The sequence below is a fragment of the Panthera uncia genome, assembly GCF_023721935.1.
Source record: "Panthera uncia isolate 11264 chromosome A1 unlocalized genomic scaffold, Puncia_PCG_1.0 HiC_scaffold_17, whole genome shotgun sequence".
In the NCBI taxonomy this organism is placed as follows: domain Eukaryota; kingdom Metazoa; phylum Chordata; class Mammalia; order Carnivora; family Felidae; genus Panthera; species Panthera uncia.
This window is the reverse complement of record NW_026057577.1, coordinates 88708741-88736419: the sequence shown is the minus strand read 5'-3', so window position 1 is coordinate 88736419 and position 27679 is coordinate 88708741. Positions and strand designations below refer to the sequence as shown.

Below are 27679 nucleotides of genomic sequence, written 5' to 3'. Positions count from 1 at the left end.
ATAAGCTTCTTAGATTTGTGCCGAATCTAATAGTCTAATGTTTCAATTGTCTAGAATTTTGCTGAAAGGGAAAACTCTTCTCAAATGTTAGTTAGCTTATTTAATACTATCAAATGATCTACCCACATATATGAAAAACTACCCGTGTCATAAATTTTCTAGATAATTTGGACCTATTTTCTGCATATTTTAATTACTGCACCTCTGCAGTTTACCTTGCTATTTAGTAGGGCAAAGCCTCCTGTGATATTGTGATTTATAAGAATTATATATATATTCTACTTCTGAAACCATTACTACACTATATGTTTCTTTTAAATAATTTTTTAAATGTTTATTTTTGAAAGAGAGAGACAGAGCATGAACTGGGAGGGGCAGAGAGAGAGAGGGAGACACAGAATCTGAAGGAGGCTCCAGGCTCTGAGCTGTCGGCACAGAGCCCAACATGGGTCTCAAACACACAAACTGAGATCGTGACCTAAGCTGAAGTCAGATGCTTACCAGACTGAGCCACCCAGGCACCCTACACTATATGTTAACTAACTTGGATTTAAATTTTTAAAAATTTAAATTAAAAAATTTTTTAAATATATATACATATTTTTTGATCATTCAGATGACAAAATATATATTTCTCACATATATGTAGTCTTTATCCATGGTTCTTTGCTCACAGCTCTCAAAACCCTTGGAACTCCTTCGTGATGAGAAGTTAAAGGTGTTCTTTGTTATGGTAGTGAGGTGACTTTTGGAAAACACATAAATAAGGGAGCTGGTTACCAGTGAAGCCAGATGATTAGAAGATTGGAATTTTCAGTCCCATCCCCAGACCTCCAGAGAGTGGAGAGGGCCTAGAGATTGACTTCAATCACCAGTGACCAATGATTCAATCAATTCTGACTATATAATGAAGCCTTTATAAAAACCCAAAGGACGTCTGGAGAGCTTCTGGGTTGATGAACACATAGAGGTGCTAGGAGAACGGCGCCTGGGTGGCTCAGTCAGTTGGCATCTGACTCTTGATTTCAGCTTGGGTCATGATCTCACAGTTGTGAGTTTAAGCCCCACAGCAGTCTCTGTGCTGGCTTGCTCTCTCTGTCTCTCTGTCTCTCTCTCTCAAAATAAATAAACTTTTAAAAAAGTGCTAGGAGAGTGGCACACCTGGAGAGGGTTTGGAAGTTTGTCTAACTGAGCCTGTTACCTATGGAATATGATTTTACCTCCAGGTAGATCATGTCAGAGTTGAGTTGAATTCTCAGACGTGAGAGAATTGCTTGTTGGTGTGGGGAAGTCTCCACAGAACACACTGGAATTGGATCCAGGAACCCTTTTCACCTCTTCACTTATCTTTTGCTTTCCCTTATAGTTTTTCATTTTTGTTTTTGTTTTTTTATGTTACTCTTGAACCTTTTCTGATTCAGATGAACTTTTGAATCATCTCCATTTCTTTTAAAAATACCATTGGAATTTTGCTTGGTATTTATTGAATTTATAGGTTAATCTGGGGGAGAACAAACATTTTTTAAACTTTAAATTTTTTGTTACAGAAGTTATATGAACAGTCTGAATAGACCTATATCTAATAAGGAAATTGAATCAATGATTAATAACCTTCTAAACCAGAAAGTACCAAGCCCAGTTGGGTTCACTGGCATATTCTACTAGACGTTGAAGGAAAAAATTATACCAATTCTCTATAGAAGATATGGAAGCAGAGAAGACACAGCCTAACTCTATAAGGCCAGCATTACCCTAAAACCAGACAAAGACATTATAAGAAAAGAAAAACAGATTAATATCTCACACTGAACATATGCAGAAAAACTCAACAAAATATTAGCAAGCTGAAGCCAACAGTGTCTAAAAAGAATTATACACCATGATCAAGAGGAATATATCCTAAGTATGCAAGGCTGTTCATTCAAAAATCATTGTGGGGTGGGAAACATGGCAGCAGAGTAGGAGGACTTTAGGCTCACTTCATCCCACGAATACAACTAGATAACTATCAAATCATCTTAAATACCTCAGAAATTGACCTGAAGACTGGCATAACAAACTCACAACTAAAGGTAGAAAAAAGGCCACAATGAAGAAAATAGGAAGTGCAAAGATGTGGTTTGGGACAGAAACAGATAGTGGCTTCTATCTTGAGGAGGGAGCCATGGTCACGGAGAAGGGTGAGAGACAGACTAGCACACAGGGGAGCACACAGGGAAAACAAATCCCCGTAGCCAGCAATTAGATTGGAAAGTAAAAGAGGCCAATTTCATAAGTTCCTGCAACCAGTGGGGCTTAAAGCCTGGTGTTTCAAAGGTCAGTGGGCTTGGCTGGGATAGAACCCAGAAGGCATTGCTCTGCTGTTGGGAGAGAAGGCAGGCAAACAACACACAGATATACAGTATGGAAACAGTGATCCCAAGAGTGTCTGGGTCACACAGTGTGGAGGTTATTCGCTCATCTCAGAGCATATCCCAGAGAGTGTCAGTGGAGATACCTCTCCAGAAACAAAGGAACTGGCTGGTGCCATTTCCCTCCCCTGCCCCTCACATAAACACAGAGCTACATGTGGGATCCAGAACATCATCAAATATGCTACCTAACTTGCTTACACCAAGCCCCACTCCCCATACTCTTTAGAACTGCCCCTCCTAGTCACACTTGCCTCATACCCTGCATGGTGGACCCCTTTCCACAGGAAAATGTCCCAAACCCTGCTCACACCATGTCTCCTGACTTGGGAGTTTTGCAGAGCCTCAGTTCTGGTGACGGTGGCAACAGTCTCATTTCACAAACAGACTAGAACACACCTAGTTAAAACGCACCACATTCAGGCCAGGGACCAAACGCTACCCACAAAAGGCAAAGAGAGTCTTTGCAAATGACTAGCCTGAAGGATAAAGTGGCCAGGACAAGACAGAGCACATGCAGTACACATTGGAGACCCTCTCAGAAGCAGCAGGCCCTGGGGAACAAGAGACACTAAACAGCAGAGCACTAGAGGACATCTTCTACGTAAGGCGGTTACTTTCAAGAGCAAGAGACATAGCTGACTTACCTAATACACAGAAACAGGCACAGAGACTTAGACAAAATGAGACAACAAAAATTTATCCCAAATAAAAGAACAGGACAAGGCCATGGGCAGAGATCTAAGTGAAACAGATATAAGTAACATGCCTGGTAGAGAATTTAAAGTAGTGACCATAAGGATACTCAGTGGACTTGAGGAAAGAGAGGGAGATGTAAGGCTCTTGAAACAGATAAGGAATAGCATAGCAGAGATAAAGGACTCAATAAATGAAATGAGAAACACATTTGAAGAAAGGATTCTTCCAACAGGCTGGAATAAACAGAGGATGAATTATTGACCTAAAAAGCAGAGTAATGAAAAATAATTGATCTGAACAAAAGAGAGAAAAAAGAATTATACAAAATGAGAATAGACTTAGGGAACTCGATGACTTCATCAAGCATAATAATATTCGTATCATAGCAGTCCCAGAAGAAGAGAGAGAAACAAAAAATTTATTTGAAGAAATAGCTGAAAACTTCCCTAATCTGAGAAAGGAAATAGATAACCACATCCAGGAGGCACAGAGAACTTCCATCAGAATCAGCCAAAACAAATCCACACGAAGACATATTGCAATTAAATTGGCAAAATATAGTGATAAAGAAACAAATTTTAAAGCAAGACCAAAGATGACAGTAACTAAGAAGGGAAAACCCATAAGGCTAGCAGGGGATTTTGCAGCAGAAACTTTCAAAGTCAGAAATGTGTGGCATGATAATATTCAAAGTGCTGAATGGGAGAAATGTGCAGCCAAGAATTCTCTATCCAGAAAGGCTATCATTCAGGATAGAAGGAGAGATAGTTTCCCAGACAAACAAAAACTAAGAGTTTATTATCAATAAACTAACCCTGCAAAATACTATTTTTTTAAATTTGTATTTATTTTTTTAAGTTTACATCCAAGTTAGTTATTTTATAGTACAACAATGATTTCAGGAGTAGATTCCTTAATGCCCCTTACCCATTTAGCCCATCCCCCCTCCCACAACCCCTTTGGCAAACTGCTGTTTGTTCTCCATGTTTAAGAGTCTCGTGTTTTTGTCCCCCTCCCTGTTTTTATATTATTTTTGCTTCCCTTCCCTTATGTTCATCTGTTTGTCTCTTTAAAGTCCTCATCTGAGTGAAGTCATGTGATATTTGACTTTCTCTGACTAATTTCACTTAGCATAATACCCTCTAGTTCCATGCATGTAGTTGCAAGTAGTAAGATTTCATTCTTTTTGATTGCTGAGTAATATTCCATTGTATGTATATTTGTGTGTGTGTGTACACACACACACACACACACACACACACACACACACACACGTCTTCTTTATCCATTCATCTGTCGATGGACATTTGGGCTCTTTCCATACATTGGCTGCTGTTGATAGTGCTGCTATAAACTTCAGGGTGCATGTGCACCTTCGAAACAGCATACCTGTATCCCAGTGGATTAATAACCAGTAGTGCATTTGCTGGGTCATGGGGTAGTTCTATTTTTAGTTTTTTGAGGAACCTCTGTACTGTTTTCCAGAGTGGCTGCACCAGTTTGCATTCCCACCAGCAGTGCCACCAGCAGTGGCCACATCCTCACCAATATCTGTTGCCTGAGTTGTTAATGTTAGACATTCTGACAGGTGTGAGGTGGTATCTCATGGTGGTTTTGATTTGTATTTCCCTAATGAGTGATGTTGAGCATTTTTTTCATTTGTCAGTTGTCCATCTGATGTCTTCTTTGGAGAAGTGTCTATTCGTGTCTTTTGCCCATTTCTTCACTGGATTATTTGTTTTTGGGGTGTTGAGGTTGAGAAGTTCTTTATAGATTTTGGATACTGGCAAATATCTTCTCCCATTCTGTCGGTTGCCTTTTAGCTTTGCTGATTGTTTCCTTTGCTGTGCAGAAGCTTTTTATTTTGATGAGGTCCCAATAGTTCATTTTTGCTTTTGTTTCCCTTGCCTCTGGAGATGTGTTGAGTAAAAAGTTGCTGCGGCCAAAGTCAAAGCAGTTTTTGCCTGCTTTCTCCTTGAGGATTTTGATGGCTTCCTGTCTTACGTTTAGGTCTTTCATCCATTTTGAGTTCATATTTTTGTGTATGGTGTAAGAAAGTGGTCCAGGTTCATCTCTCTGTATGTCGCTGTCCAGTTTTCCCAGCACCACTTGCTGAAGAGACTGTCCTTATTCCACTGGATATTCTTTCCTGCTTTGTCAAAGATTAGTTGGCCATACGTTTGTGGGTCCATTTCTGGATTCTCTATTCTGTTCCATTGATCTGAGTGTCTGTTCTTGTGCCAGTACCATACTGTCTTGATGATTACAGCTTTGTAGTATAGCTTGAAGTCTGGGAATGTGATGCCTCCTGCTTTAGTTTTCTTTTTCAAGATTGCTTTGGCAATTCAGGGTCTTTTTGGTTCCATACAAATTTTAGGATTATTTGTTCTAGTTCTGTGAAGAATGTTGGTGTTACTTTGATAGGGATTGCATTGAATATGTAGATTACTTTGGGTAGTATTGACGTTTTAACAATATTTGTTCTTCCTATCCAGGAGCACGGAATCTTTTTCCCTTTTTTTGTGTCTTCTTCAATTTCTTTCATAAGCTTTCTATAGTTTTCAGTGTCTAGATTTTTCACCTCTTCAGTTAGATTTATTCCTAGGTATTTTATGGTTTTTTGTGCAATTGTACATGGGATCAATTCCTTCGTTTCTCTTTCTGCTGCTTCATTGTTGGTGTATAGGAATGAAACCGATTTCTGTACATTGATTTTGTATCCTGCCCCTTTCCTGAATTCATGAATCAGTTCTAGCAGTTTTTTGGTGGAATCTTTAGGGTTTTCCATATAGAGTATCATGTCATCTGCAAAGAGTGAGAGTCTGACCTCCTCCTCAACGATTTGGATGCCTTTTATTGCTTTGTGTTGTCTGATTGCTGAGGCTAAGACTTCCAATACTATGTTAAATAACAGTGGCAAGAGAGGACATCCCTGTCTTGTTCCTGACATTAGGGGGAACGCTCTCAGTTTTTCTCCATTGACAATAATATTAGCGTTGGGTCTTTCATATATGGCTTTTTTTTTTTTTCAACGTTTTTTATTTATTTTTGGGACAGAGAGAGACAGAGCATGAACGGGGGAGGGGCAGAGAGAGAGGGAGACACAGAATCGGAAACAGGCTCCAGGCTCCGAGCCATCAGCCCAGAGCCTGACGCGGGGCTCGAACTCACGGACCGCGAGATCGTGACCTGGCTGAAGTCGGACACTTAACCGACTGCGCCACCCAGGCGCCCCTCATATATGGCTTTTATGATCTCAAGGTATGCTCCTTCTATCCCTACTTTCTTTAGGGTTTTTATCAAGAAAGGATGCTGTATTTTGTCAAATGCTTTCTCTGCATCTATTGAGAGGATCATGTGGTTCTTGTCCTTTCTTTTATTGATGTGATGAATCACATTAATTGTTTTGTGGATATTGAACCAGCCCTGCATCCCAGGCATAAATCCTGCTTGGTCATGGTGAATAATTTTTTTAATGTATTCTTGGATCTGGTTGGCTAATATCTTGTTGAGGATTTTTGCATCCATGTTCATCAGGAAAATTGGTCTATAGTTCTCCTTTTTAATGGGGTCTTTGTCTGGTTTTGGAATCAAGGTTATGCTGGCTTCATAGAGAGAGTTTGGAAGTTTTCCTTCCATTTCCATTGTTTGGAACAGCTTCAAGAGAATAGGTGTTAACTCTTCCTTAAATGTTTGGTAGAATTCCCCTGGAAAGCCCTGTGGCCCTGGACTCTTGTTTTTTGGTAGACTTTTGATTACTAATTCGATTTCCTTACTGGTTATGGGTCTGTTCCGATTTTCTATTTCTTCCTGTTTCAGTTTTGGTAGTGTATATGTTTCTAGGAATTTGTCCATTTCTTCCAGATTGCCCATTTTATTGGTGTATAATTGCTCATAATATTCTCTAATTATTGTTTTTATTTCTGCTGTATTGGTTGTGGTCTCTCTTCTTTCATTCTTGATTTTGTTTGAGTCCTTTCCTTTTTCTTTTTGATCAAACTGGCTAGTGGTTTATCAATTTTGTTAATTCTTTTAAAGAACCAGTTTCTGGTTTCATTGTTCTGTTCTACTGGGTTTTTTGGTTTTTTTGCTTTTTTTTTTTAAATTTTTTTTTCAACATTTTTTTATTTATTTTTGGGACAGAGAGAGACAGAGCATGAACGGGGGAGGGGCAGAGAGAGAGGGAGACACAGAATCGGAAACAGGCTCCAGGCTCCGAGCCATCAGCCCAGAGCCTGACGCGGGGCTCGAACTCACGGACCGCGAGATCGTGACCTGGCTGAAGTCGGACGCTTAACCGACTGCGCCACCCAGGCGCCCCAACAAAAGTCCAGGACCAGATGGCTTTGCAGGCTAATTCTACCAAACATTTAAAGAAGAGTTAATACCTGCTCTTCTCAAACTATTCCAAAATATAGAAAAGAGGAAAACCCAAATTCATTCTATGAGGCCAGCATTACCCTGATACCAAAACCGGATAAAGACACCACTAAAAGAGCTACAGTTGAATATCCCTGATGAATGTAGATGCAAAAATCCTCAACAAAATACTAGGAAACTGGATTCAACAATACATTAAAAATACCATTCACCACCATCAAGTGGGCTTAATTCCTGGGTTGCAAGGGTGGTTCAATATTTGCAAATCAATCAACATGATACATCACATCAGTAAGAGAAGGATAAGAACCATATTATCATTTCAGTAGACAGAGAAAAAGCATTTGACAATGTACAACATCCATTCCTGACAAAAACCCTCAACAAGTAAGTTTAAAGGGAACATGCCTCAACATAATGCCATATATGAAAACCCACAGCTAACATCATCTTGACTGGGGAAAAACTTAGAACTTTTCCCCTAAGGTAAGGAACAGAATAAGGATGTCCACTCTCCCCACTATGTTCTTCATAGTACTGGAAGTCCTAGCCTCAGCAATCAGAGAGAGAGGAAAAGAGAAGAGAAAAAAATGAAAGAAAAGAAAGGGAGAGAGAAAGAGAGAGGAGAGGACAGAAGAGAGAAGAGAAAAATAAAGGAAAGAAAATAAATGCATCCAAATCGGTAAAATCTTTACTATTTGCAGATGATACAATACTATATATAGAAAACCCATAAAACTGCACCCAAAAACTATTAGAACTGATAAATTCAGTAAAGTCACAGGACACAAAATTAATGTGCAGAAATATGTTGCATTTCTATAGACCAAAAATGAAGAAGAAAGAGAAATTAAGAAAACCCCCATTTATGGGGTGCCTGGCTGGCTCGGTCAGGAGAGTGTGTGACTCTTGATCTTGGGGTCATGGATTCAAGTCCCATTTTGGGTATAGAGCATACTTTAAAAAATATATATCCCGTTTACAATTGCACCAAGAATAATAAGATATCTAGGAATAAATGTAACCAAAGAGGTGAAAGACCTGTACTCTAAAAACTATAAAACACTGATGAAAAAAATTGAAGATAACACAAAGAAATGGAAAGACATTCCATGCTCAGAGATTGGACGGACAAATATTGTTAAAATATCTGTACTACCCAAAGCAATCTACACATTCAATGCAATCCGTATCAAAATACCAACAGCATTTTTTGACAGGACTGGGACAAACAATTCTAAAATTTGTATGGAACCACAAAAGACCCTGAATAGCCAAAGCAATCTTGAGAAAGAAAAGCAAAGCTGGGGCATCACAATTTCAGACTTCAAGTTATATTACAAAGCTTAAGTGTTCAGGTCTCACATTTATGTCCTTAATTCATCTTGTGTTTATTTTTGTGTATAGTGTAAGAAAGTGGTCCAGTTTCTTTTGCATGTTGCTGTCCAGTTTTCCCAGCACGATTTGCTGAAGAGACTGTCTTTTTCCCATTGCATATTCTTTGCTGCTTTGTCAAACATTAGTTGACCATATAGGTGTGTGTTTATTTCTGGGTTTTCTGTTATGTTCTGTTGATCTATGTCTCTATTGTTCCAGTGCCATATTGTTTTGGTGAAATATCAAAGAACTAAATAAATGGAGGAATATTGCACGTTTGTGGTTAGAAAAGACTCAATATTGTCAAGATGTCAGTTCTTATAAATTTGGTCAATAGATTCAACACAATCCCAGTCAAAATCCTAGCAAGTTATTTTGTAGATATTAATAAGGTGATTGAAGTTTATAGGGAGAGGCAAAAGACTGCAAATAGCCAATCCAATATTGAAGGAGAAGAACAGAGGACTGCCACTACCTGACTTCAAGACTTACTACAAATTACAGTAGCCAAGACAGTGTAAGAAGAATAGACAAATAGGTCAGTGGAACAAAATTGAAAGCCCATAAATATACCCACATTAATATAGTAAGCTGATTTTTGATAAAGGAGCAAAAGTAATTCAATGGAGCAAAGATAGTCTTTTCAACAAATGGTGCTGGAACAACCGGACATTCAGATGCAAAGAAATGAATCTAGACACACATCTTACACCCTTAGCAAAAATTAACTCAAAATAGATCATAGACCTAAAAGTAAAATGTGAGACTATAAAACTCCTAAAAGATAAAGTAGAAAAAACCTACATGACTTTGGGCAATGACTTTTTAGATACAACACCGAAGACACAATCCATGAAATAATTGCTAAGCTGAATTTCATCAAAATTAAAAACTGCTCTGCGAAAGACCACATCAAGAGAACGAGAAGACAGGCCACAGACTGGGAGAAGACGTATGCAAAAGACACATATGAGAAAAGACTGTTATCAAAAATATACAAAGAACTCTTAAAACTCAATAAGAAAATGAACAATCCAATTTAAAAATGGCAAAATATCTGGGGCACCTGGGTGGCTCAGTGAGTTAAGCATCTGACTCTTGATTTCAGCTCGGGTCATGATCTCACAGTTTGTGAATTCTGACAGCATGGAGCCTGCTTGGGATTCTGTCTCCTTCTTTCTCTGCCCCTCCCTTGCTTGCTCTCTATCTCCCTCTTTCAAAAGAAATAAAAATAAACTTCAAATAAAATGGCAAAACACCTAAACAGACACCTCACCCAAGAAAGTATACAGATGGCAAGTAAGCATATGAAAAGATGTCCAACAACATATGTCATTAGGAAATTGCAAATTAAAACAAGGATGAGATATTACTACATTTGGATTTTAGAATAGCCAAAATCCAAAATACTGATTACACCAAATACTGGTGAAGATATATAGTAAAGGGAACTCTCATTAACTACTGCTGGGAATGCAAAATGGTACAGTCACTTTGGAAAACAGTTCAGTTTCTTACAAAACTAAACATATTCTTACCATAAGATCCAGCAATCGTGGTCCGTAGTATTTACCCAGATGAACTGAAAATTTATGTCCACACAAAAACCTGCACACAGATATTTATAGCAGCTTTATTTATAATTACCAAAACTGGGAAGCAACTAAGATGTTCATCAGTAAGTGAATGGATAAGTAAACTGTGGTACATCCAGACACTGGAATATTATTCGTTGCTAAAAAGAAATGAGCTATCAAGTCTTGAAAAGACATGGAGGAAACTTCAATGCGTATTACTAAGGGAAAGAAGCCAATCTGAAAAGGTTACCTACTCTGTGATTCCAACAATATGACATTCTGGAGAAGTCAAAACTATGGGGATAGTAAAAAGTTAGATCAGTGGTTGCTGGAGGTTAGTGGGAAGGGAGAGAAATAGGAGGAACTAATATTAAGGGTTTTCCAGGCATGTCATTATACATTTGTCAAACCCCATAGAATGTACAACACCAAGAGTGAACCCTAATGTAAACTATGGACTTTGGGTAATGATAATGGGTCAATGTTGATTCATCAGTTGTAACCAACGTGCCGTCGTGGTATTGGATGCTGATAGGGAGATTGTATGTGGGGAGAGGAGTATATGGGAATGCTCTGAAGTTTTTCAATTTTGCTGTGAACCTAAAGCTGCTTTAAAAACTAAAGTTTTATTAATTTACATAAAAGTTACATGTACTGAGGTGCCTGGGTAGCTCAGTTGGTTGAGCATCTGACTTCAGCTCAGGCCATGATCTTGCAGTTCCTGAGTTCAAGCCACACAATGGGCTTGCTGCTGTCAGTGCAGAGTCCACTAAGCTCTGCACTGTCCCCCATTCTCTCTGCTCCTCCCCCGCTTGCACTCTCTCAAAAAATAAACCTTTAAAAAAGAGTTATACGTACCAATCCAAGAAATTCAAATACTCTAAGGTAGTGTTAGTCCCCGGCTCATTATTTGCCAGTTTTTCTGGCTTTTGTCACACTTTTAAAGTTGTTTGTTTTTAATTTCAGCCTTATTGAGGTGTAATTCAATTGAAGTGTAAATAACATTATAAGATATTTAAAGTATACGTTGCGGTGATTTGATACACATATATATTGTGAAAGGCTTCCCTCCATTTGTTAATTAGCAACACTTTTATTTTCTTAATCAAAATTTCACACATTATAATTAAACTTTAATGTCATTCTGTCACATTTTCTAAAAATCCTCAGCATTTTAAATGAACAGATTAACGTAGAAAGATTTGCTATCCTACAATGCTGCATCTTTCTACACGATAGTGGTAGAATAGTGTTTTCATGCATTTAGACATTTAGGATCCTTACTTAAATGGGCTTTTTTAAAGTTTTCTTCACGTGGGTCTTGAAATTTCCTAAGAAGTTTACTCCACAGACTTTTTAACTTTGTTTTTTTTTTTTAATATGTGTATAGGTGTGCATGAATGACTCATTCGGTAAGTGTCTGACTCTTGGTTTCAGCTCAGATCATGATCCCACAGTTTGTGAATTTAGGCCCCACGTCAGACTCTGCCCTGACAGTGCAGAGCCTGTTTGGGATTCACTCTCTCTGCCTCTCTCTCTGTCTCTCTCCTTCCCTCCCTCCTTCCCCCCACTCTTTCTCTCAAAATAGATAAGTAAACTTAAAAAAAAAATGTGTATATAGATATACATTGCACGCACACACACACGGCGGCAGGGGAGGGAATGTATAAAGCAAACATATAGTAGAACAAATTAAGTTAAAGCCCATGCAGCCATATTGCCTGTATTATAAAAGCTGTGGATATGTTTCTTTGTTCAATGTATATTCTACCTCCATGCCTTGCCACCCTCCTCCTCCCAACTACTTCCTAATTTTCGTGATGCTCACTTGCTTTTCGCTATAGTTTTACTATATGTGTGTACCTAAATAACATAGTTTGCTTCTGCCTGTTTTTGGACTTTATATGAATGGAATCTAAATGAAAACGCTATTTCTCTGTTCACATCATTTCTGATACCAAACGTGTGGGGAGTTTTTCCTCATACTAACTAATTCTCCAACTCTGGACATCACTGAGTGTCCCTACAGTTTCACTCAATTCTGATACTACCTGGAATTAGTGCAGAACCCACAGGTTAAGGGCTCAGTCCCACATGACTGCCCCCCATACAGATGCCAGTCACAAGTCGTTGGGCCCCTAGTTACCCACCATTCTGTCCAACTTGGCTATAAATTGGGGGTTCCCATGACCCCCTTCCTAAGTTTTGATAATAACAGTTCACAGAACTCAGGGAAACACTTTACTTACTATTACCAGTTTATTATAAAGGATGCAAGTGAACAGCCAGATGAAGAGGTACATAGGGCAAGGTCCAGATGAAGAGGTACATAGGGCAAGGTCCAGAAGGGTCCCGAGTGCAGGAGCTTCTGACCCCCTGGAGTTTGAGGTATGCCTCCCTACTGGTATGTGGATGTATTCACCAACCTGGAAGCTCTCCAAACTGTTGCTTAGGACTTTTATGGAGGCTCCATGACATGAGTCTTGTTGATTAAAATCGTTAGCCATTGGTGATTAACTCAATCTCCAGCTCCTCTCCCCTCCCCAGAGACTGAGGAAGTAGGGCTGAAAATTCTAACCCTCTAAACGCCTGGTTGGTTCCTCTGACAACTAGCCCCAATCCTGAAGCTGTGTAGGGGTTTTCAGTCATTAGCAAACTCAGGTATGGTTGAAAGGGACTTATGAATAACAAAAGACAGTCCTCTTACCCTATCACTCAGCAAATTACAGGGGTTTACTGGAGTTCTACCGGGAACCAGGGATAAGGACCAAGACAGTAGTCCCCTCCTTTCTTCAGTTTCACTTTCTGAGGTTTCAGTGACCCAGGGTCAGGTGCAGTTTCTAAGACAATGACCCCCTTCTGACATATCATTAGAAGGTCCATAGTAGCCTAACACTTCATCACAACGCCTACATCCACCATTCACCTCACTCATCTCATCACATAGGCGTTTTATCATCTCACATCATCACAAAAAGGAGGAGTATAGTACAAGAAGTTATTTTGAGACAGAAACCACAATCACATAACTTTTATTACGGTATATTGTTATAATTGTTTCCTCTTATTATGAGTTATGGTCATTAATCTTTTACTTTGCCTAATTTAAAAATTAAATTTTATCATAGGAATGTATGCATAGGAGAAAACACGTAGGGTTCAGTATCATCTGCGATTTTACACCTTCACTGAGGGTCTTGGAAAGTATCCCCTGTGGACAAGGGGGGACTACTGTATATCACAATATCACAGAATCATATTGTATGTTATTCTCTTTTGTTTTTCTTTTAGCTTCAATATTATGTTTATAAAATTAATCACTGTTGGGGTGCCTGGCTGGCTCAGTCAGTAGAGTGTGCAACTCTTGATCTCCGTGTTGTTAAGTTCAAGCCCCAAGTTGGGTGTAGAGATTACTTAAAAAAAATAAAATCTTCTATGGGGCGCCTGGGTGGCTCAGTTGGTTAAGCGTCCGACTTCAGCTCAGGTCATCATCTCGTGGTCCGTGAGTTCAAGCCCCGCGTCGGGCTCTGTGCTGACAGCTCAGAGCCTGGAGCCTGTTTCAGATTCTGTGTCTCCCTCTCTCTCTGACCCTCCCCCGTTCATGCTCTGTCTCTCTCTGTCTCAAAAATAAATAAACGTTAAAAAAAAATTTTTTTTTTTAAATAAATAACATCTTCTAAAACAGTTAATGTTATCGCATGTGCCTTTAATTTGACATTTTCATCTCTACATAGTATTCCCAAGTCAGTCACTGGCAAGTTCCTTCTAGTTTGTGGCTTGTCTTACAACTTTAAAGTACTTTTGATAAACAGTAAGTCCTAATTTTGATGTAGTCAAATATTCCTTTATGGTTTACCCTTTGTATCTTAAGAAATCCTTCCTTACACAAATATTATAAAGATGTTCTCTTGTTTTTTTTCCTAAAAAAATTTTAATTGGGTTTTTCATTTCTTTAATAAATCTGAAATTGATTTATGATTTTGGCATGAAGTTAAGATCTGATTTCATTTTTCTCCCTGAATGGATAGTGGTACCATTTAAAGTTGCATCCTTTTCTTCATAATCTTTTTTTTTTAAACACTTTTTAATTTTTTTTAACGTTTATTTATTTTGAGACAGAGAGAGACAGAGCATGAACGGGGGAGGGTCAGAGAGAGAGGGAGACACAGAATCTGAAGCAGGCTCTAGGCTCTGAGCTGTCAGCACAGAGCCCTATCTGGGGCTCAAACTCACAAACTGTGAGATTATGACCTGAGCCAAAGTCGGATGCTCAACCCACTGAGCCACCCAGGCGCCCCTTTCCTTTCAAATTTTAGAGTTAACTTCTAAGTTCCTCAGTAAAACCTGCTTAGACATTGAGATGGTACTGAATTTGTATGTCAGTTTGGGGAGAATGGCATATTTATTACATTGAGTCTTCTAATTCATGGACAGTGGTATATACTTTCATTTATTTATGCCTATGTTAGGGTTCTTCAGTATGCTTCCCTAATATTTTTTTGCACAGGTCTTGCACATCTCTAGTTAAATTTGTTCCCAGGTACTGTGTTTGTCAGGATAAGCTATGTTATACTGTGGCTTAAAACAAGGTTTATTTCCATTCACACTACTACATGCCCATTGCAGGTGGGGTAGAGGAGGAGGGATGTCTGCATATCATAGTCCTGTGGAGACACAGGCTGACAGAGTTGCCATTATCTTGAACATGGCCATGAGACAGACACATCAGAAGGAAAAGAAACCTTTGGAGTGTCTGCATCCAGAAAGGCCCAGCCCAGGAGTAATACATGTTACTTCCCCTCATAATTTATTGGGCAGAATTAATCACATGACTCCACCTAGTCATGGGATTCAGGAACTACAGTCTACCATGTATCATGGAAATGTTTGGCAACCCACAAAAATAACTACCACATAATAAGTAAACAAACTTTTTTTTTTTTTTAAAGGGGGGGTCATCTGGGTGGCTCAGTCAGTTAAGTGTCAGACTCTTGATTTCAGCTTAGGTTCTGATTTCATGGTTGTGGAATCAAGCCCTGCATTGGGCTCTGTACTGAGTGTGGAGCCTGCTTGGGATTTTCTCTCTCCCTCTCTTCCCCTCTCCTGCTCGCATGCACGCTCTCTCCCAAAATAAGTAAACAAATGTTTAAAAAAATAACTACCACCTGTAGTGTGTGTGTGCATATGTGCACATGCATGTGTATACAAATATATACAAACACATTCATATACATGTATATGTTTTTTGTGTTGATATTGTATGGATTGCCTAGAATTTTGCCCTAGATGGCATAATTCATATAGAATATAATATGAATGATTTCCCCTGAAGTTGTGAGATGTGGGAGTTATACAACATGAGGCTACTGTTGTTGAAGTATTAAAAAAATGTAATTTTTATATCCAACAACCATGATAAATGCTCTTATTCTTTTTTTTTTTTTCAACGTTTTTTATTTATTTTTGGGACAGAGAGAGACAGAGCATGAACGGGGGAGGGGCAGAGAGAGAGGGAGACACAGAATCGGAAGCAGGCTCCAGGCTCCAAGCCATCAGCCCAGAGCCTGACGCGGGGCTCGAACTCACGGACCACGAGATCGTGACCCGGCTGACGTCGAACGCTTAACCGACTGCGCCACCCAGGCGCCCCTAAATGCTCTTATTCTGATATTTATCTATAGATTCTTTTGAGTTTTTCATGTAAATAATCATATTATTCATGAAGGACAGTTTTATTTTCTAATTTTTACAATTTTTATATCATATTTTCCTGCATTGCATATACAACGTTGGTACACTGCTGAATAGAATTAGCAACAGTAAGCATCTTTGATGTGCTTCTGATTTTACAGGGAATGTTTTCAGTGTTTCAGTGTAATGTTTACTATATGTGCTTTGGAAATAACTTTTAATAGATAAGTATGTTTTCTTCTATTTCTATTTGAGGGTTTTTTTTCCCCCCTCTTTTTAAGAATGGATGTTGAATGTGTTATCAAATGCTTTTTGGCCTCTTCACATGATCATATGATTTTCTCCTTTATGTGATGAGTTATATTAATTGATTTTTTTTTTAATGCTAAGCTAGCTGTGATTTCTAGGTAAACTCATCTCGGTTGTGCTGGATTTAGTTTAATAGTGTTTTGTTTAGAATTTTTATGTCTGTGTACACAAGTGATAGTGACATAACATTTCCTTCTTTCAGATTGTGTATCAAGTGTATGCTAAGTCATAATAGGAGTCAGAGGTAGCCCTTCATTTTTTTTATACTCTCAAATAACTTGTATAAAAGTAGAATAATTTTTTCCTTGAATTTTTAGCAAAACTAAACAGGTGATTTCTAAAATCACCTTGACCTGGAGTTTTTTGATGGAAAAAAATTTCAACTACTGATTTATTTCTTTATTGGTTAAAGGACTATTTTGATTTTTTTCTTTCTTCTTGAGTCAACTTAAAAATGTCTTTTCATTAAGGAAAATCTCAAACATGAAAAATATAGCAAATTGTATAATGATCCCCCATGTACCCATCACCCAGTTTCTTGAGTCAGTTTTGCTAAGCTTTATTTTTCCAGGGATTTATCTGTTTCATCCAAGTTCCCAAGTTTTTTCGACATAAAATTATTCATAACATCTTCTAATCTTTTTTATCTTAAAAACATCTGTAATTTTGTCCTATTTTCATTCTTAATATTGGTTATTTGTGCCTTTGTTCTCAAATTTCTTCTCAGATGTTTGCCAATTTTAATAATCTTTTAGAAGAACAACCTGTAACATTGTTGCACTTCTCTGCTGTGTTCTCTGTTTCATTCATTTCTGCTCTCCTTATTTCCTCTGTTCTGCTTTCTTTGGGGTATTTTTTCCTTTTTCTGCTATCAAAAGGTTTGTGCTTAGCACGTTAATTTTCTTCCATTCCACTTTTCTAATTAAGTGTGTAAGTGTGCATTTTTTTCTACATAGTGATTCTGCATGCCACATTTTAATAACTGGTATTTTTGTTATTGTTCAGTTCTAAAATTTCTCTAATTTGTGATTCCTCCTTTGACCTATTTGCAGTTATATGGAGTTTTTCCTAGTTACTCTTTTGTGCTGCTTCCTAGCCTAATAGTATTTTGGCCTGAGTGATAATCTTTTTGACATTGACTAAGATGTACTTTGACTCCTGGTTTGTGGTCAATTTTTGTAAATATTTCGTGTAATTGTGAATATCTATTCTGAGTCCTTCAGATGCAGCTTACTAAATGTGTTCAAATCTTGGGGTACCTGGGTGGCTCAGTCGGTTAAGTGTCCAACTCTTGATTTCAGGTCAGGTCATGATCTCGCAGTTCATGAGTTCAAGCCCTGCGTCACTCTCTGCACTGACAGTGTAAAGCCTGCTTGGGATTCTCTCTCCCTGCCCCACCCCACCCCCTCTTTTTCTCTCTGTCTCTCAAATTAAAACTGTAAAAAAAGTGTTCAAATCTTTTGTATCCATAATAATTTTTTTGTTTGAGTAATCTATCAATCAAGAAAGACATGTAAAAGTTTCTTACAATGACTGGATATTCCTTTTTCTCCTTGTATCTGTTTTTGCTTTATGGAGACTGTTATTAGGCATATAGTTTTAAAATTATTATATCTTGATGAAATAAGTCTTTTATTGTACAGTAGCCTCTTTATCTCTAGTAACACTATATTCCTTGAAATCTACTTTGTCTGACATTAATATAGGTACACTGGCTTTCTTTTTGGTCAGTTTTTCTTGTTATAACCTCTCCCGTGTTTTTACATTTGTATATAATTTCTCACTTTTATTAGGTTGGTTGAGCAGAGTATCTAGCTAGCCCTTCTGATGAGAAATGGAACTTTTTTTTTAAATACTGGATTTACTAATACTTCATAGAGAATATTTGCATTCATATTCATCAATGAGATTGATGGATAATTAGGCTATTAATTTTCATCCACACTGAGACAGTTTTGAGAGTTGAAAGGGAGTACAATATTTTAACATGTGTATGGCACAGAGATTGATTTTAGTACCATGGGCAGGTGTCATTAGGGTTTATGAAGTACCTAATCATTTTGGCAAGGAATGGAGGTAAAGATAGGAGGTTTTCCAATAATGAACCTAGTTAGGGCTCAGACTTACACTGTTGGTTTTATAACTGTTATTGCATTACTCTACATATCTGACTATAAGGTAATTATATATTGAATGAAGTTGTACAGAGAAAAAAGGAAACGGACCTGGGTTTGAATGTGTGTGTCTGTGACTTAATTGTATAATCCTTAGGTAATGACCTAACTCTTCTGAACTCCATTTTCCCCATCTGTGTAATGGAGATTATAAGGCCTACCTGATAGGGATATTGTGAAAGTTAAAGATACGTGCAAGCACTCAACATGTTCTTAGCACATAGTAGATTCTCTTATATTAGCTTACCTTCTTTAGTTTCTGTTGTAAGTAAGTAAGTAAGTTGCTTTTCCAAACAAAGGTTGCTTTTTCCCTTGTGACTTAAGGTTACAATCTTCCCTACAACTCCCCTATTTATCTTGGATCAGAAAAAATTTCCCACTATGCCCTCAGTTATATGCATGTGGCATTTGGATAATTTAAGATGGTATAGAAATTGACAGATTGACAGTAGCAAAATTTTGACCAAAGGAAATACTAATGCTTATGGTATATAAAATGTATAAATTTTCAGTGAAGTGAAAAGGTAAAATATGATTATCCTTAAAAGCTCAGATGCAGATCTTCTTAGATAAAGCAAAGGCTCCCTACTTGACCACTTATATTCTCATAATATTTTAACAGGACTTCATTGACTTAACCAGAGAAACCAGACCAAGGGCAAAGGATCGCAATGGACTCTGTGTGATTGACCTGACAAGAACTGAAGAAGAAAATAGACCTATTGCCACTCTTGACTTGACCCTAGAACCTGTTGCTCCTTCCCAGAAGGAGCCAGCCAGTCTTCAGACATGTGCCAGCCTCTCCAGCAAAGAGGTGATGGAAGGGCGGGTAGACAGAAGCTCTCGGCCTGCAGCACGGAGAATCATTAACAGCGATCCTGTGGATTTGGACCTTTTGGAAGAAACCGCATTTGAAGGTCCACAACCTCCTACATCCGTCAGTGGGGACTCTATTTATGCAGCAGAGCCAAATTGCAGCTCAACTGCATTCAAAGGTGACCTTGGCTTCTTGGCAAGCCTACAGCTATCTTCAGATGTTCACTCCCGTTCCCCAACAAGCAATAATGGTAGCAGCAGCAATCAGAGGGCACCCTTGCCAACCCCACAGCAAGATGTGCCTTGCCCACCACAAGCCTTGCCATGCCCACTGCGAGCCTTGCCATGCCCACTGCGAGCCTCGCCCTGTCCACCACGAGCCTCCTCGTGCCCACCACGAGCCTTGTCATGCCCACCACAAACCATGCAGTGCCAACTACAAGCTTTGCCTCACCCGCCTCAAGAAGTTCCATGCCCTCCTCAAGAGATGCCATGCCCTCAGCAGAATGTGCCAAGCCCACCTCAAGACTCATCGTGGCGACCTCAGTACTCACCCAGCCCACCTCAAGACTCACTGTGCCCACCTCAAGACTCTCTGGGCCTACCTCAAGATGTACCAGGCCCACCTCAAAACATATCATATCCACAAGATGTGGCACACTTACGGGATATGCCACAGTCACTGGGAGATGTGCCACAGTCATCAAGAGACACACCACAGTCGCCAGAAGACGTGCCACGGTCACCAAGACATGTGCCACAGTCACCAGTAAGCACGTCACAGTCACCATCAGACATGCCACAGTCACCAGCAGATGCGCCACAGTCACCAGAAAGCGTGCCACGTTCACCTGGAGAAGTCCCACACTTCCCAGGAGATATGTTCCGTTCAGCTGGAGACGTGCCTTGCTTGCCAGGAGACATGCTACGCTCACTTGGAGATTTGCCTCACTTACGACAAGACTGGCCTGACCCTCCCCAAAATGATATACAGAACCATGACATCCCTATGGATGTCTCAGCTCCATCTTCTCCAAGGTCCTCTCCCAGTCCACAGTCTCCACAGTTTGAAACTTCCTTAGAGAAAGTTCCTTGGCTCTCTGCTACAGAAACACCAGCTAGAAAAGAGAGATCACTGTCAGAGCCTGCTAACCCCGAGTCTGCCCAGGTACAAGCACGAACACCACAAGGTGGGTTATACAGCAGACCATGCCTGCATAGACTGAAGTACTTCTTACGACCTCCAGTGCATCACCTCTTCTTCCAGACACTAATACCAGATAAAGACACAAGAGAGGTGAGCTAATATGTCTTCCTCTAGGGATTAGGTGTCCTTTGTATAGGCCTAGCATAAATATGCATGAAAGAACAGGCCCAGTATAAATTTGATATTTTTATCTTTCCTCCACTTGTGGAACCATGTAGTGTAGAGTCAGACCTGGGTTCAAATTTCACCCCCACAGTGAAAAACTGGCACTGTAGAAGTCACTTTACCTTTCTGAGCCTTAGCTTCTATCCTATACGTAAAATGGAGATAAAAACATACCTCACAGGATCATTAAATGACATAACATATGTAAAAGTGTCTGTTAGAGTGTCTGGCTCATTATAGGTCTTCATCAAATGCTTCTCTTCAATTCCTATGCCTTTCCCTTCCTGATGCCCTTATTACAGCTCCCATATCACAGAAATAGTGATACCCTTGACACTTCAGTGCTTCCAAAATTATTACTTTCTGACTTTTGGGGAGGAAATTCGGTTTTAAGATTTTAATGGGAGGGGCGCCTGGCTGGCTCAGTCAGTTAAGCAACCAAGTCTTGATTTTAGCTCAGGTTATGATCTCACAGTTCATGAATTCGAACCTGACCCCCCTCCCACCCCACAGGTTCTGCACTGACAGTGCAGAACCTGCTTGGGAGTCTCTGTCTCCTTCTCTCTCTGCCCCTCCCCTCTTCATGAGTGCATGCACACTTCCTCTCTCTCTCTCTCTCTCTCTCTCTCTCTCTCTCTCTCTCTCTCAAAAATAAATAAACATTAAAAAAAAAGATTTTAATGGAAATGCTACTTCCCATTGGTCTTTATTAAGCTGTGAGAACTAAACCAGATGCTTTTCTTAGCAGATGTAAGAAAAAGTTTGTGGCTAGGTTTTACAATATGAAGCTATTTTTTCATCATCCATAACCATATTCTCAATGTTAAGAAGACTGGCTTGAGGGGCACCTGTGTGGCTCAGTTGGTTAAGCCTCTGACTCTTGATTTCAGCTCAGGTCATGATCTCATGGTTCATGAGGTCAAACCCCAAGTCAGGCTCTTCACCAACAATGCGGAGCCTGCTTGGAATTCTCTCTCTCTCTCTCTCTCTCTCTCTCTCTCTCTCTGCCCCTCCCTGGCTCAGGCTCACTCTCCCTCACAATAAATAAATATATAAACCTTAAAAAAAAAAAAAAAGACTGGCTTGAGGTAGTCCATGAATTCAGAAGGTGCATTCTTGGAGCAATCAGGAATCCCATGTGGCCTGTTTCAGGCATTCACATCGATTTGGCCTTGAAGATTGAATTTTTTTCTCTCATTTTAATTGTTGTTGTATCTTCTAATACGTTTTATGTCTTCTCTTTCTGAATGACTCTCCCTAACTACCCTAGCTCATTCTCTTTATTCCTGTGGGTTTGCCTCAGGATGGTGATATATCAGTCCATTATCAAGAGCATTTGGAGGACTTGAGAGAGTTTGTGTTTCCTTAGTCAAGGCCGTAGTGCTTTGTAAGTGCTGCACAAAGTAGCGAGGCCGCCAGTGGATGCAAATGGGACGCCACATCCCCTTTCTGTGTAAACACAGCTTGGATTATAAGATGGCAGTTAGGCCAAACAAAGGGGATTTTTCTTCCTCATCTTTATTTCTTACCTTAAAGAACTTCGGCCATCTAGAATCCATCTGTAAATCTTTTTGGTCTCTCCTATTATTTCTTTTGGGCTTTTAATAAGTACTTCTTCAACCAGGTCGTTTTCCCCCCAGAACTTCTTAGCCAGTCCCCACGCTGCCTGCCGCCTACCAGCCTTTGGCCTTAACTCCTCTGAGTCTTTCTTTGTTTACTCTAAAATAAGTTATAATGCTCATATCATAAAGTTGTTTGACCTAAAAGTAAATACATAAAGCACAAAGCCACCTTTCAAGGCCTAAAGAAATATAAGTCTTAGTTCCCCTTAAGTATATGGGCATCAAAAGAATTTGTAAACTTTATCTGCTGTAGATGTCCCCATTTGTAGGCAAGAAATGCATAATATAGGTTCAAATATAGGTAAAGTGCCTCACATGTGAAATAGTCACAAAAGCAATGTTGTTTTTTGTTTTTCTCTTCTCTGGCTCTTAATTTTCATTACATGACATGTACAGTATTGGTCTCTGATCAGTGAGATAAGGGGTTACCCTTAGGTGATGTGAGGCATAAGGAAAGCTAACTAGACTTCTCCGGAAAATTTTCTGGAAGGACAATTCTAGTCATCACTGTTTTACTGTCATATATAAGCTGTCAGACCTTTGGTTGATGTTTTAAATTTAATACTTGGGGTGCCTGAGTGGCTCAGTCAGTTGAGCATCCAGCTCTTGATTTTGGCCCAGGTCATGATCCCAGGGTCATGAGATCAAACCCCACATCGGGTCCGCACTGGACATGGAGCCTGCTTAAGATTTTCTCGGGGCGCCTGGGTGGCTCAGTCGGTTAAGGGTCCGACTTCAGCTCAGGTCATGATCTCGCGGTCCGTGAGTTCGAGCCCCGCGTCGGGCTCTGTGCTGACAGCTCAGAGCCTGGAGCTTGTTTCAGATTCTGTGTCTCTCTCTCTCTCTCTGACCCTTCCCCGTTCGTGCTCTGTCTCTGTCTCAAAAATAAATAAATGTTAAAAAAATAAAAATAAAAAAAAAAGATTTTCTCTCTCTTTCTCTGCCCCTCTTCCCCACTCATGCGTGCTCTCTCTCTCGCTCTCTCTCTCTCTCTCTGTAAAATTAAAAAAATAATAATAAAGTAAAATAATAGGTTTAATACTTATTCTCAGATTTTAAAAATAATACTTGCTGCTCAGTTGCCTTTTTAAACATAGGCATTTAAAATATTTTAATGGGGATTTTTAACAAAAATATATTTATTATTATTGGTTTTGTTGTTGAGAGGTAGTATGAATTTAGAGGGTAGATATGGGGTTACACCACCCATGTGTGAAACCAGCTTCTGACATTTGTTGCATAACAAGTCCTTACTCTCTAAACCTCAGCTTCCTTATCTATATAGTAGGAATAATAATAGTAGTAGTAGGGCTGTGAGAATTAAGATGAGGATAAGTCAAATGTTCAAAAATTATCGTCATTATTGTTATTATATTCTGATGTCAGAAAACTTTTTCATGTTTTTCCTTTTGATTGTGAAAGTAATATGTATCTATTATGGCAACATACAGAAGAACGTATAGAGGCAAAACATCTGTAATTCCAGCACCCCAGATAATAGAAAACCACTTTTCACATGTTCTCTCCCAGTCTTTATATACATACTTTTGGGAGGTGGGAGGGAAGCAACTTAACATTTACTGTTGACAGTAAATCAATAAAATGGGATCTTATTTTAACAATAAAACATATTTAAAGCATCTTTCGGACCACCTGGGTGGCTCAATCGGTTAAGCGTCCGACTTCAGCTCAGGTCATGATCTCACAGTTCGTGAGTTTGAGCCCCACATCAGGCTCTGTGCTGACAGCTCAGAACCTGGAGCCTGCTTGGGATTCTGTGTCTCCCTCTCTTTATCTAAGTATCTGATAATAGTATCACAACTACCCTATCTTCCCACCTTCACTCCAAAATCTACTTAGGCTAGCTCTTGACTCTTGTACTTCTTTTCTGTGCTTTTAGCACAGATGAAATCAGATTATATGTAGAACTGTGAATGTTTATTTTTTAACTTAATATAAGTATTTTTCCATGTCGTTGAAAGTTTTTTAGATAAGGCTTTTCAGTCTTTTTATTTTTTATTTTTCAAATGCATGGAAAATTTTGCTGTCTTGAATCTGTTTCAGATCCTGTGTATATATGTCTATAGAAACCTGTTCTAATTGGTTTATTTTTATCTCTACAGAGTAAAAGTCAAAAACTAGAACCCATTCCTCATCGAAGACTAAGAATGGTAACAAACACCATTGAAGAAAATTTTCCCCTGGGGACGGTGCAGTTTTTGATGGACTTTGTGTCACCCCAGCATTACCCACCCAGAGAAATTGTGGCTCACATCATCCAGAAAATCCTGCTCAGTGGCTCTGAGACCGTGGATGTACTGAAGGAGGCCTATATGCTTCTCATGAAAATTCAACAGTATGAACCTTTGATGTTGGTGAATCTCCTAGAGAATCTGGACTCAGGGCACATCTTTCTCTTGCCTGAGCTTGATTGAGCTAACCAATTAGAGAGGGTGACTTAGTGTATTAGTGTTATTTGGATTGCAACTAATGGGAAACCCAATCCAAACTGGCTGTAACAGCTGATAAAAGAGAATTTAATTATTTATTTTACTAGAAGCCTAGGAATAAGACTTAATTCAGTTCAGAATGGTTACCAGGATCCATTTTCCTGCTTTGCTTCTCTCTTGAGGCTCCACATAGTAGTCTTCTCAGCCTCCAGCTTTTGTGAGAGAAAGCCCACTTCCTTTATAATCACATAAAAGTTCTGAAATTTAGTCTTGTAGGCTTTAATTGCAATAACATAGGACATGAGCCCATTTTTGAACCAATCACTGAACTGAGGGATAGAATATCATGATTGGCTCAATATACTTCATGGGCTGGGATCCTGGTAGGGTAAAGCTAATGGGCTAATAGCAATAAAGAGTTGATTTCTTCAAGGCAAAATTGGGGTGCTGATGTCTTCCAAAAGAGAAGCGAATACTGGGTAGCAAAAAAACTGAAGTTCTACTACCGTCAGATGACATGGTATCATGTCAAAGGATAGACAAAAGCAGTGAGGATAAGAGGAGGTTTTTTTGTTTCTGTCATCTTCCAGATCCCATCCCTTCTTCCACTATACCCTCTAGAATTCTAATTGATGTCCCTTGAATTTCAGGCTACATCCAGCTAATGCCAAGACAGTGGAGTGGGACTGGAAGCTGCTCACTTATGTCATGGAGGAAGAGGTAACATAACAATTATGAGGGTGTATCTTTTGCATAGGAAGTTTTAACTAGAAACAAAAGTGATGACAAATCTGGTAGTAAAGTCTTTGCCATTATTCCATGCTTATATTCCCACCCTCACCAAAAAACTCCTTTTGAAATGGTATGTGCTGTCTTCCAATTCAAAATTGAGTACCTTCACTTATCCCTCTCCTTCTTGAGATCCCATTGAAAATAATAGTAGATGAATAGTGAAAGGTATAAATCCATGGCAATGAAAATAAGGGGAAGGGCAATAGATTTGAATGAAAACTAGAAGCACTAAAGGAAATGTAAGTGTTGACTGGTGAAGCTAGGCAGAGAAAGCCATAGGCTGTAATACATGTAGAGGTGGCTGCAGTCAAGGAGAAAGGAAATCTCCCTTTAGAGTAAAGAGGTTTGCAACTCAGAAACACAATATATACAAGAGGGTTAGAGTCAGATGTGGGCTGTAAATCTGTTGAAAGTTTGCAGATAGAACTGACAGTCTTTCCATTCTTGAGTACAGAAAGTTCAGTCATCAGGTTACCTACCCTTCAGGCGAAAAGTCAGAGCGCTTATTTTCTGAAGACATTGAATGAAACATCCGTCATAAACAAAGGCACCTAGTATAGAGTTGGTGCTGCAGAAAAGAAGTCTTCTGCATTCTGACTTTTAGGGATCTCTAAATGGCCAGGATTCTGTCTGCTCACCCAGAGCACTTGGATGGAACAAATTATTTTCAGCTTAGAATTCCATACTCAACAAAACTATTATTCAAGTATGAGTGTAACATAAAGACATTTCCAGACATGTGGGAACTTGAAAAAATATCCTCACACCCATTTCTTCAGTTACCTGAAGATATGCATCTAAAGAAGAAGGGATTAAGAAAGAGGGTGGCACAGGATCCAGGGAACACTAGATCTAATCCAAGAGAATAATACAGAGAATTCCTAAAATTATGGTGAATAGTAGACCTACAAAGCAGTCAGTCCAGATTGGAGCAGAATAATTGAGGGCTTTAAGAATGATCTGGGAAACATCACATAGATGATAAACAAGCTCCAGGCTATTGTTCTCCATGGAGACGCCAAATTAAGAAAAACATACGGACCAGAATACTTTTGTGAAAACTCTGGAGATCAGTTGAGAAGCCTCAGTACCCAAGAGAATGCATAATCGAGAAGGGGCTCAATGAAAGGAGTAGGAAGATTTGTGTTATTTGGTGTGCCCATACCCCTCCCCCGACCCTGCTTATCATGGTGCAACTGGAAGGAAACTTCACATGCCCCGGCTCCTCCCTCAAGAAGGAAACAAAAAGGTGGACTTTGAGCCAGTGTCCTGGCTTGTTAGGGAGCTGCGCAAGGGACAGTTGTTTTCTCACCCGACTCAGATCACTGATGGGAATAGTGGTATAGTTTGGAAGCTGCTGAAAAGACAGGTGAGCACTGCCACATGTTAGAGCTGCAAGGAGTATGCAGTTCCACAGGCAGGTACCAGGGAAGCAAGAGATTGTGGCTCCTGAGACAAAGGCAAGCCATTTGGGAAATTAAGACAGATAAAAGCACACACTCAGTGCAGAGCCTGACGTGGGGCTAGATCTCACAACCATGAGATCATGACCTGAGCTGAAATCAAGAGCTGGACGCTTAAATGGTGCCCCCCTGACAAAAGAGTGTTTTTGAACTATCTTAAAAATGTACAAGGAACTAAAAGAGAGCAGAGATAGACAACTAACTGCAGCATGAAAATTATGTGTGAACAAAATGAGAGTATTAAACAAGAAACTATTAGAATCAAACATATTCTGGACCTGAAAAGTGTAACTGAATTGAAAAATTCACTAGAAGGATTCAACAGCGTACTTGACCAGGCAAAAGAAAACTGGCAATGAACTTGAAGACAGGTCATTTGAAATCATTGAGACAGAAGAGCAAAAAGAAAATACAATGAAGAAAATGGAAGAGAGCCTAAGGGACCATGGGACATTATTAAGTGGGCCATATATGTATTATGAGAGCCCCAGAAGAAGAGAGAAAGGGGCAGAGAACTTACTTGAGAAAATAATGACCCCAAACTCC

General features: G+C 39.3%; 1 protein-coding gene across 3 annotated transcripts in view; it reads left to right on the top strand.

The window, feature by feature from the left end:
• Nucleotides 1-27679, top strand: part of SIMC1 (SUMO interacting motifs containing 1) — a 77160-nt gene that overhangs the window by 11042 nt on the left and 38439 nt on the right. For 2 of the 3 annotated variants that reach the window (XM_049648616.1, XM_049648614.1), the window contains exons 2-4: nucleotides 19241-20731; nucleotides 24552-24799; nucleotides 25529-25598. In XM_049648616.1, coding sequence (XP_049504573.1) covers nucleotides 19241-20731; nucleotides 24552-24799; nucleotides 25529-25598 — 1809 coding nt within the window. The remainder of the gene's footprint in view (nucleotides 1-19240; nucleotides 20732-24551; nucleotides 24800-25528; nucleotides 25599-27679) is intronic. The other variant, XM_049648615.1, reaches the window with a different exon arrangement.